Source organism: Peromyscus eremicus, chromosome 14 (assembly GCF_949786415.1).
Source record: "Peromyscus eremicus chromosome 14, PerEre_H2_v1, whole genome shotgun sequence".
In the NCBI taxonomy this organism is placed as follows: Eukaryota; Metazoa; Chordata; class Mammalia; order Rodentia; family Cricetidae; genus Peromyscus; species Peromyscus eremicus.
The window spans coordinates 28,748,610-28,761,183 of NC_081430.1; the positions used below are offsets into that span (position 1 = coordinate 28,748,610).

Sequence of the window (12,574 nt, forward strand, 5' to 3'; positions counted from 1 at the left end):
CATAGTTTCCATATTGTGTATGCATCAGGTTCTTCCCTAATATAGTCTCTTATGCTCACTGGCTGAATGAGACAGAGTTTCACGTAGCCCATGCCATCCATAAATTCCCAATGTAGCCGAGGATGAGTCTGAATGCCAGATCCTCCTGAGTGTTGATGTTGCTGGTGTACAGCACCATACCACACAGACTGTATCTGAAACCGTCCTCTTCGCACGAAGAGATTCGTAACCAAACCTTTGCCACTGGCCAGATGTGCTTCCTGCTCCGTAACTCCCAGGACTCCCTACTGCTTAGAATGGCTTTAAAATGCCAGTTTGTGTTTTGAATGCATTGCAGAAATCTGATGCAGGTACAAGAAAATGACTTAGTATAAGTCATAACAGGCAAAGAAAGCAACCTTTGTTTGTTTACTAAGCATGAAAATAATAATTCTACAGAAAATGGTATTTAATGGCTAAAACTCTGGGTGAAGTCCCAGCTGCTTTTAGTTTGGTATATTGAATGTTTAGTCTAATTGCTTCTCTGCCTTTTTGCTAGATGAAATAGAGATGAATAGTCTGTGCTTATAACCATTTAAGGACTCATACTGTGCACAGACTTATAGACCATTTCCAAATAGTTATGTATTATAATACACAGACTATTATTACTATGTGATACATATTACTATTTACAATATTATTATATTTACAATACTATATATTGTAAATGAAGACTAACTGGAGAGCTAGAAGAATCATATTTAATATGTGATGGTGTTAGATCAGAATACAGAAAATATCTGTGAAACTTTAACAGACATAAGAAGGGCTGTGAGGGCCGGGCGGTGGTGGCACACCCTTTAATCTCAGCACTTGAGAGGCAGAGGCAGGTGGCTCTCTGTGAATTGAGACCAGCCTGGTCACACAGAGTGAGTGGTTGAGTGGTAACTTCACTGTTGGGGGACACCCTACATGTGCTTGAACTGGGTCAAGAGAATCTCTTACCAGGCTAGCCCAGAAAAGCCAAAAGGAGCCAAAAGGAACTGCATCCTCCCTTGGGGACACACGGACCTTAACTACCTCAATAAATCCATCTGCGGCTTCTGGGAGTTTACATCCCTTTCTTGAATGTGACACCTTGAAAACTCCAAGTTTGTCACATTTTCCAGAGTCTTTCTGAGCTGTCACCTGAATTGTTACGTTTTGATATCTCAGACATAAAAGTGTATATCTGCAGAACCTGAGCAAAGAGGGTCTTTAGGAAAGAAGGGAGGGGTTGGGCTGGAACAATGGCCAGTGGTTAAGAGCTCTCGCTATACTTCCAGAGACCGGGGTTCCATTCCCAGCACCCACATGGCAGCTCACAACTGTCTATAACTCCAGTTTTAGGGGGTCTGACGCCCTCTTCTGGTCCCCACAGGCACTACAAGCAAAACACCCATACACACAAAGTAGAAATATGTAAATCTTAGAAAAAGGAAATGGAGAGAAGGGAAGCAAGAATAAAAGGAGTATATACTCCAGTTCTCATACTGAAGTTTTTGATAAGGGCATTTTTACAGTGCAGGTCATGATGACCTTTAGTTAATATTATTCCATTAAATTACAGGAAAATGAGGCCTCACTCATGTTCTTTTTGTTGTTATTGTCTGTTTGGCACTGGGGCTTGATGCCAGGGCCCCGTGCACGCTAAGCAAGCACTCTACCACTTCAATATCCCCAGTCCCCACGCCTGAGTTTTAGATGGGATTTGATAGCCAATTACTGTTTTGTGATTTAATGTAGCTAAAAGCCAAGGTCACAGGGCAAAATGAGGCTCAATAGTTATTACTGCTTCAATCACTTTTCCTTTATAACCTTTGTTCTTTGTTTTGATAGAAGGGAAAGGACTTTGGATTTTTTCCCAGAGACGCAGTCCAAATTGAAGAAGTGTTCATATCTGAAGAAGTCGAAATGCCAACTAAAGTGAGTAAACTCATTCTCAGCTATTAATTGAATCAAAAAAGTTCTTGGCAAAAAAAAAAAAAAATGGTTTCCTTGAAATAAATGTTCGTTGGTTGTGTACCTCATTTAGTGGCTGTAAACAACAGTTATTAAGAACTTGTTCTTGGTATGGTTTGGGTATGTGAATACAATTAGATAAAGCAGGACTGAGGACAGTTAAAGACTTGGCTTTCTGAGAAACTGACAGGCAATAGGGTACAGTGGTTAAAGAGTGAATTCTGGAGAGTGTAGGTTTAAAGCCTGACCCAACCACTTACGAGGGCTGTAATACTGGATGCCTAAGTTTTATCACCTGAAAAGTAGGAACTGTGAGCATAGCGTAGCACTACCTGCAATGAACTGGAGACTAGACGAGCATAAAAAAAAAAAAAAGGACACAGAGCAGCATACAGTTTCTGTTCTTGAGCTACAGTCGCTGATAATATTGTCCTACTGGGACCAAAGGTTATTTCTTCTACCATGTTCCCGAGTTCTCACATCTGCACAAACACTTCGGCTAGTGGGTTTTTTAATTTATTATTTGATGTGTATGAGTGTTTGTCTGCATGTATGTCTGTGCACCACATGGTGCCAGCAGAGGCCAGAAGAAGACGTCAGATCCCCTAGAATTGGAGTTGCAGACAGTTGTGAGTAGCCATGCAACTACTGAGAACTGGACCTGGGTCCTCTGGAAGAGGAGCCAGTGTTTTTTGTTTTTTGTTTTTTGTTTTTTTGGTTTTTTCGAGACAGGGTTTCTCTGTGTAGTTTTGGTTCCTGTCCTGGATCTCGCTCTGTAGACCAGGATGGCCTTGAACACACAGAGATCCGCCTGCCTCTGCCTCCTGAGTGCTGGGATCAAAGGCATATGCCACCACCACCCTATGTTAAGCTTGGTAATAAGAAAAGGAATCATGGGGCTGGAGAGATGGCTCAGGGGTTAAGATCACTTGCTGTTCTTACAGAGGACCCAGGTTTAGTTCTCAGCACTCACATGGCAGCTCACATTTGTCTGTTACAGGGGACCTGGCACCCTCACACCAATACATATAAAATAAAATAAATTATATATATTATTTTTAATTTATATAGTAATTATATTTATATATTTTAATTTATATAATAATTATATAACCCTCCAGAGACACAACACACTCTAAATAAAATATGCAATTAAAAAATGAAAAGGAATCAGAAAGTGATATTTAAATATATGAATTTGACTTGCCAATTTAATTCAGATTCCAGGTTTTACCACGCGTAAGGCCATCGTGAAATAAGACTGTTTGCTTCCACAAACTGTTGTTGGCACTGGGATTAGTTGTCCACTTCCTGCAGGATACTTAGCCCCATCGCTTCTGTCTCCACACTGTACCTCTAGCACATTCTCTTCTCTGTATTTCCACTCTTGTAGACTTCTTCCAAGGCATCATCATCTCTCTTTTTCATAATTTTATTTTATTATTATTGTGCATTATGTACCTGATGAGGGGGAAGAGTCATTGCCATCGGGTGCCTGTAGAGGTCAGAGGACAACTTGGAGGAGTCAGTTCTCTCCTTCAGTACTTAAATGAGCTCCAGGGATAGGACTGACATTCCCAGGCTAGCACAGTGATTGCCTTTACTCACGGAACCATTTCACTGGCCAGGCACCATCACTTCTTGATTGGAATACAGTGGCTTTCTAACTGTTTGACCCCTTTCCAGTCCATTCTTCAAACAGCAATGGATCCTGTAAAAACAAAAACAAATGATCAGGTCATGTGATTCCTTTCATTGAATCCCTTTCACGGCTTTTCACTGGACCTGGCATACAATTTAGACTCTATTCCCCGCCTCACAGGTCTTGTTCATGCCGCTGTTCCTGTCTTGTGCCGTTCTTCTCCCATAAGCCACACATACCCTGGACAGACTGTCTTTTGGATTGTTCTTAGAATGTGCCTACCCTTACTTAGCCCAGGGACTTGAAGGGACTCTTTCTCTGGTTAGAACACACAGCACTGTTTCCATCTAGCTAGTTTCTTCTCATCCTGTAGGTCCCGATTTAAAACCTTGGTGCCTCTCAGGAAACTTTTGGAGTATTTCCCTAGATTCCAATGATGGTAACAATAATGGATTTCTGTAAACTCACAAAATTCGATGAGTTTATTTTAATGAGTTATTATGTGCATTTTTGGTGAGCTGATTATTACTCTATATAGATTGGGGAATATTATAATTAGTTTGCAATTAAAAAAAATGGGAGCCAGTGAGATGACTCAGCTGTTGAAGGAGCTTGCCACAAAGCCTGACAACCTGAGTTGAACCCTGGAACCCATGTGACCTTGGAAGGAGACAACCAACTCTACAATTTGTCCTTTGACTGCCACATGAACATCATAGTATACATGTGCTCAAATACACATATCAAGTGTGTGTGTGTGTGTGTGTGTGTGTGTGTGTGTGTGTTGTGCCCTTGTGCCACAGCCTATGTGTGAAGGTCAGAGGTCAACTTGCTGGAGTTGGTTCTGTCCTTGTACTATGTGAGTTTGACAGTCAGGTTGTTAGGCTTGGTAGTAGGTATCTTTACTTACTGAACAAATATATGAGCCTTTTGGGGCCATTCTCACTCAAACTACGACAGTTAAGAAGTTCACTATCAAGCTGCGTACATCTGTTGAGGGCATTTTTGTTATATGACTGTGGTGGAAGGAAAGAGAGTGAGAGAATTCATGACAGAGCAGGGGGTGAGTCCATCCTTTGATAGAGAATCACTCCTGGGATGATGGACCCACTCCCATGACATTCACACTGCCCTCATGGCCGAATCACTTACCATGAGGGTCCATCTCCTAAGACTGTTGCATTAAGTTTCCTATATATGCTTTTAGAGGAACACATTGAAGCTATAAGCCCGTGCCCTGAAATCACTGCACAAATGTGTGCGTTCACTTAGCATACTCTTAGGAAGTGCCAGATTTTGTAGCTACTATATATATATATATATATATTGTATGTGTATATATATATATATATATGTATGTATGTATATGTATATATATGCCTTCTTCTCAACAGAACTTATTTGTGGAATGTACTCAAAGCATTAATAATCTATGCTTTTCAACTATTTGATAACAAATAAACCATACTCTAAGAGTTTTCATTTAAGTTTATATCATTAATCCTTAGAAGTCAGATGTGACACATGTATTTGAGGGTCAGAGACCTAATTTTAGGCTTTGCTCTGGGATTAAGCTAGTTGTATATTTTTGGGAAAATCATGGTCATTCTTTTACTTTATTTTTGAAATAGTCTTTTAGTAAAACATTTATTTTTTATTTACTTGTCTCTGTGTGTGTCTTTGTGAGTGTATGCCACTTGTGGCCAGGGGCCCAGAGAGGAAAGAAGAGGGTCTTGGATCCCCTAGAACTGGTGTTATAGTCAGTGAGTGAGCCACCTGATGTAGGTGCTAGAAACTGAGCTCAGGTTCTCTGTAGAGCAACAAGTGCTCTTAAATGATTTTTGTTTGGTTTTGTTTTGTTTTTCCAAGATAGAGTTTCTCTGTGTAGCCCCAGCTGTCCTGGAAACCCTTATGTAGACCAGGCTAACCTCGACCTCAGAGATCTGCCTCTCTTTGTCTCCTCAGTGCTGGGGTTAAAGGTATGAAACAACACACCTGGCTATAGTCTGCTATATTAAAATGTTTAGGGAGAGACATTTACGATTTTTTTTTTGTCCTTTAGGAGTCTGACTTTCTTTGTCTTCTTGGGGAAGGCTACATATTTGGAAGCGAACACAGTGAGTTAAACGGAGATGGTGATGAAAATATGTACCCATATGAGGAAGATGAAGACCCAAACTATAACATATATGAAAGTGATTTTCAGCCAGAACCTGACTTTTATGCAGCTTCCGAAGGACCTTTTTTTGAAGACCAAATTTCAGCATCAGAAGCTCCTGAAGATTTCAGCATTTCTAATGAGTCTAAGGATTGGGAAGAGGCTGGAAGTGCGGGCAGTGGGGAGCAGGATTACACTCCAGATGTGGACCATGTCTTGCCATCCCAAAGCTTGCCTGAAACACAAGAACGGTTTGGACTGGGGAGAGAAGAAACTGGAGAGAAGGCTTTTGAAGCAGATACTGAACCCACACAAGAAAGCTCATTTCAAAGTAGAAAATTAACAGTGGAAGAGGAGAATGACCTAGAGAAATTAAACAATGCTGAACCCCAAATGGAACTTGAGCAGGATCCAGAATCCCAGTTTGACTCAGAGGCACCAGAATTCAGTCCAGTGCCAGAGGAACAGTATGAACTAGTGTCTGAGTCAGAGAACACCCTCAAGCCTCAAACCACTGGCTGGTTTGGTGGTGGATTTACAAGTTATTTGGGTTTTGGAGAGGAGGATCCAGGACTTGAGTTATTGTCCAAAGAAAGCAGTCCGCCATTACAAGATGTTCCCAGTTCTGTTTCACCTGATGAAGAAGCCCCAGCTCCATGCAGAGAAGTACAGACGGACGAAGAAGAAGCAGTCATTAACGACAGCTCAACTCTCAGTCCAAGCTGGTTTAACTTGGGTTTTGGTATGCTAGGCTTTGCCTATGCTGATGAAGACAAAAATATTTCAGATGATGGGAAAAGTGAAGATGGCAAGGTAGATAACCACAAACATCCTCTAGCAAATGACTTTGACCCCGGAAAGGAACGAGAAAGGAAAATGATAACAGCCGTGGAAACAGAAGATCAAATAAGTAAGGACAGGGCCTTAGAGAAGACAGATGATTCTGATTCTATGCAGTACCTGAAGAGGTTCTTTGATAACCCTTGGAGCTTCCAGAATCTCCCAGAGGACACAGAATTACCATTTTCCCAACAGATGCTGGATCAAGATGATATAGTTGAAAATGACAGAACTGAAGAACTCTCCACTGAAAAGTCTGCCACAGAGAACATGAAAGATCCCATGATGCTGGAGGGCAGATACAGCCCGTCAGGTTGGTATGAAAAGATTATAACATATTTGTTAAGGTAATTTATTTTTATAAGTACCCATCAGATGAAAGGTTCATGTTTGCGCTGAGGAGATGGCTCAGTGGATTAAGTACCTGCTGCATAAGCATGAGGATGAATTTGGATTCTCCCCACATATGAAGAGTAGGGCACGCATGGTGGCTGCTCAGCACCCAGAAGGCAGAGGCAGAGGATTGTAGGAGCAAGCTTGCTGGCTAGACTGGCTGGAACTGTTGAGATCCAAATTCAGTGAGAGATCCTGCTTAGTTGGAGCAACTGAGGCAGACAAAAGATGTCCACTCAGGCCTACACACACACACACACACACACACACACACACACACACACACACACATACACACTCTATTTTTTATTTATTTGCTTACTTTTTTCTTCTCTCATACATGCTGTGGATATCGCTCTATATAAATAAACACTGATTGGCTGGTAGCCAGACAGGAAGTATAGGCGGGACTAACAGAGAGGAGAATTGAGGGAACAGGAAGGCAGAGAGGGAGACTGCCTGGAGCCGCCGCCAGGACAAGCAAGATGTAAGGTACCAGTAAGCCACGATCCACGTGGCAAAGTATAGATTAATAGAAATGGGCTAAATACAAGAGTAAGAGCTAGACAATGACAGACCTGAGCTAATGGCCAAGCAGTTTAAATAATGTAAGCGTCTGTGAGTTTGTTTTATAAGTGGGCTCCAGGAATAGCAGGACTTGGTGGGACCCAGAGAGAAAAGCTCTCCAGCTACACATACATTATATCCTGACCATAGTTTCCCCTCCGTCCACTCCTCCCACTCTCCCCCCTACACACCTTCCCTCTTCCCCAGATCCACTCCTCCTCCATTTCCCTTAAAAAAAGAAAAAAAGAACAAGCCTCCCAGGGATGTCAACTGAACATGCCTTAAGTTACAATAAGACTAGGCACATGGCCTCATATCAAGGCTGGATGAGGTGACCCAGTAGTGGGAAAGGGGTCCCAATAGCAGGCAAAAGGGTCAGAGACACCACCCCACAGTCCCACTGTTAAGAGGCCCACAAGGACACTATTCTCACAGCTATAACATACATTCAGAGGACCTAGCTCAGACTCATGTTGATTCAGTCTCTGCGAGCCCCTGTGAGCCCTGCTTAGTTGATTCTGTGGGCCACATACACACTCTAAAGAGAAAAATGTCCATGTTTTTCAGAATAGTCAACAACCAACAAGAACTACTCTCATTGTTTGGTTTACTCTGGGACTTAGAAAATAAAACCTAAGGAAAAGAATGATTAGCAGTGTCCTGGTGTTATATGAAGATTTAAAAATATTTACAGTGTATTTTAATGATCAGAGAACTATATTATGTAAATAGATTTTAAATTTTAAATAGGGTGATGGCCTTTTAAAAGTGAAAGCAATTTCTGCTCTCTTTCTGTTTTTATTCTCGCCATTGTCCCGGAGGTCTTAGTTTCTCTTCTTTCTTTCTTTCTTTCTTTCTTTCTTTCTTTCTTTCTTTCTTTCTTTCTTTCTTTTTATTTTCCTTTTCTGGTTTTTGAAGTTCATTTAGTGTTTTCCTCTCTTATTTCCTAAATAAAATCTTTATATTATTTTGGCGACTGGAGAGATGGCTCAGTGGTTAAGAGCACTGACTGATCTTTCAGAGGTTCTGAGTTCAATTCCCAGCAACCAGATGGTGGCTCACAACCATCTACAGTGGGATCTGATGCCCTCTTCTGGCATAAAGTCAGTACATGCAGATAGAGCACTCATACATAAAATAAATAAATAAATTTTAAAAGTCTTTATATTATTTTGCTTTGATTAATCTATTTTATTTAAGGCCTTCTGACTTTCCATTCTAGTAGATAAGGATTTCACTTATTGATACTCAGTTTTAAGACATTCCCGATAGAATCATATTTCAATGGTTTTCTCTGAAACGTAAACTAATGGCAACTTAGACAATTCAAAATTGTCCAAGTTCTTTTTTTTTTTTAAGCCAAAGTCTCATTATGTAGACCAGGCTGGCCTTGAACTCGTAGATATCTGCCTAACTTTGGCTCCAGTGCTGGGATTAAAGGCTTGCACTACCACACCCAGCTAGTTTTGATTCTTAAATATTATGTTATTCCATCTGCAGTTATAGTTTGTTTGTTTCCCTAAGAAACACTATGATAAGGGATTTCTCTCTCTCTCTCTCTCTCTCTCTCTCTCTCTCTCTCTCTCTCTCTCTCTCTTTTCTTCAGAGGGAAGAGTTTATTTTATCTTACAGCTCCCACCTCTTAGGTCATGATCCATCACTGAGGGAAATCAGAGCAGGAACCGAAGCACAGACCATGAAGAAGCCCTGATTATGATTTTCTCTTTATGGCTTGTTCATTCACCTTGGCTTTTTATATGGGACCACCTGCCCAGTGATGGTACTTCCTACAGTGTACTGGCCCTTCTCACATCAATCATTAATCCAGAAAATGTTTCACAGATATTCCTACAGGCCAGTCTCATGGAGGCATTTTTTTCAATTGAGGTTCCCTCTTTCCAAATAACTCTAGTTCATGTCAAGTTAACAAAAACAACAACAACAACAACAAAAAAAAAACCCTAACCAGAATAGAAAGGAATGGAAGAAGGAAGGAGGAGATGAATGAAGGTTGAATCTAAAAATCCATATTTTTAGAGTTCCCATTGGAAGTTCTGATGATCTGACAGGTTCTAGAAACAGCGAACTAGATACTCTGGGCTTGGTTTATGGCTGTGTTTCTATGTTTCTGTGTGCATTTTGTTTTTTGCTTCTTTGATGTTGTTTTGAAACAGGGTCTCACTCTGTTCCCAGGCTGGTCTAGAATATTTTAGGCTGGCCTCAAACTCATGGTAGTCCCCCTTTGATAAGGAGTTTCTCTAAGTGTGCTAGATCCTAGAGAATTTCAGGCAGGGCTGGAGAGACGGCTTAAGGGGTAAGAGCACTTGCTGTTCTAGCAGAGGAGCCAAGGTCAGTTCCCAGAATCCATGTGGTGGCTCACAATCACCTGTAACTCAAGTCCCAGGGGATACCGTGCTCACACACACACACACACACACACACGCACACGCACACGCACACGCACACGCACATGCACACACACGGAAACAAAACATTCAGACACATAAAAATAAGACACTACAAAAATTTCAATCACAAATATTGTAAAAAGATTTTTTTCAACCTTTTTATTTCTGAGAGTTCATCAGAGGGCTGTATAGTGGGTGAATATCGAAAGACACAGCTCTATTTAGATACCCATTTATTAGCCACATGGGTTGGGCCAGTTGTGGTGATGCATACATTTAATTCCAGCACTCAGAGGCAGAGGCAGGAAGATCTCTGTGAATTCGAGGCCAGCCTGATCTACAGAGTAAGTTTCAGGAGAGTCAGGGCTACTACACACAGAGACCCTGTCCCTGTTTCAAAACAAACAAAAACAACAACAAAACCACAGAACAAAAAATCCCTCCCATGTGGGTTGCAAAGTGAATATTTGAATCACATAGTTCTCAGCTCCATTCTAATTTGTCTGTGATGAATAGATCAGAAACCCAGAAAAGGACTGGAGAGATGGCTCAGTGGCTAAGAGCACTCAGTACTTTCCTAGGGCCCTGAGTTCAGTTCACAGCATTCACACTGGGCAGCTCACAAACTCCTGTAACTCCAATTATAGGTGATATGAAACCCTTCCCTGGCCTCTTGGAACATTGCATGCACATACAGAGAAGAAGGCGCACACACATACACATCAATAGAAATTAGAAAGAAAAGATTTTAAAAATCCTCAGAAAATATTGATCAATAACACACAAATAACTGATGCTTGGGATGACATAAAACCTTTCAGAAGTAGCCCAAAATGCTGAGAACTCAGAAAGGAACACATTTGCATTAGAACCAACAGATTTTCCTGCATTTCAAGAACTTTTAATATCTCAGTATTCTCCAAAATATGAGCCTTCTACTTGCTCGATGTCAGCACTCGTATAACATGGACATCTAGACTTCACTTTTTTTCCAAATGAGAATGGTGCACGACCACAAACAGTAGAGACCTAGATTGTTGAGAGCTTCTTGTAAAGGACATTTCCTTGTTCTAAAACATTTGAGGAAAAGCTGATCAGAGCCATTGGAAAGCAAAGAGATTACAGCCAATCAAAACAATATCAAATCTAGAAATAGAAGCAATTTAAAAGACAGATACAGGGTGAATATGTTCACAGTGCACTGTATGTGTGTATAAAACTGTCAAATGTTAAAATTTAAAAATGTTTTAAAGAGAAAAAAGAATTTATGGAAAATGAGAGTTCCGACAGATTGTGCCTAATCTCCAATAAAATTATTTACTGCTCAAAGAGATTGATATATAAAAATTTGTCACAGTTTAACTTTATGATTTCAAGGTATCCTGAAAAAAAATCAGTGTTGTTAAATTTTATATATCACTTCATAAAGTAATACTGGGAAATTTCTAAACAAGAAAACCTGGGCATGGTGATGCACCCCTGTAGCCCTGGCATAGTAGTGATGCACCTCTGTAATCCTGGCATGGTGGGAATGCACCCCTGTAACCCTGGCAGTTAGGAATTGGAAGCAAGAGGATCAGAATTTCAAAGCCAACTTGAGCTATATAGTGAGTTCAAACAAATTTAAGGCTAGCCTAGGCTACATGAGACCTTCTCCCAAAACATCCCCAAAGAAAGAAAGAACAAGCTCCTAACAAATTAGCAAGTACAAATTATAACCAGTTTTAGAGAACTTTGGTGAAAATACTTAGAAATTCTTTTAAGTTTCAGGAAGTAGATACCCCACATTTAAACAAAGCAGGATGTTCTAAAACATATATGAAGTAAGTGAAAGCAACTGCAGATCATTCGGTGTGCATGTGTGACCAAAATATTCTCACCTCACTAGGCAAGCACTTTACCATTGACTCATTTCTCCAACCATAGTTCAACTTATTTTAATTTTTAATGTCATTTCATTATGTTTTTATTTGTTTGTTGACCCAGGGTCTAACTATGTAGTCCTTGCTGTCCTGGAATTCACTGTGTAGACCAGGCTGGCCTCAATCTCACAGAGATCCACCTGCCTCTGCCTCCCGAGTGCTGGGATTACTCTTAGTTTTTGTTTTTGAGACAGGGTCCTGGGTTGGCTGGGGTTAGCTGTGAATCTCTCATGCAGCAAAGGCTGTGATCTAACTCCCAACCCTTTTCCTCAGCCTCCCACTCTGAGGGAATGTGTGGCAAGTGTCTGTACCTGCTGAGCCATCCAACTTTTTCCTGAAATAAACTGATGGCTCTTTTGACCTGACATGGGCATAATTATATGGTACACCATATAAAGAGCAATTTTTGACCTATGTGTGTTTGAAATTGGAAATTTAAAAGTTAATTCTGTGGAAAATACAATTCTTTTAAAATTGTCACGCTTATTTACTTTATTTGGTGTGTGTGCACATGCATGCTATGGTGCTTGAGTGGAGGTCCGTGGAAATTCTCCTGGAGCCAGTTTTCTCCCTGTACCACGATTGTTCCAGGGATGAAACTCGCGTTTTCAGGCTTGATGGCAAGGGCCTTGCCCTGCTGAGCCATCTCCCCGGTCAGATA

At 40.8% G+C, this 12,574-nt stretch overlaps 1 protein-coding gene across 1 annotated transcript in view; it reads left to right on the forward strand.

Annotated features, from left to right (window-relative positions):
• LOC131924581 (melanoma inhibitory activity protein 2-like) overlaps window positions 1–12,574 on the forward strand; it is a 30,374-nt gene that overhangs the window by 6,636 nt on the left and 11,164 nt on the right. The window contains exons 3-4 of the mRNA XM_059279871.1: window positions 1,861–1,947; window positions 5,688–6,936. Of these exons, the coding sequence (XP_059135854.1) occupies window positions 1,861–1,947; window positions 5,688–6,936 (1,336 nt within the window). The remainder of the gene's footprint in view (window positions 1–1,860; window positions 1,948–5,687; window positions 6,937–12,574) is intronic.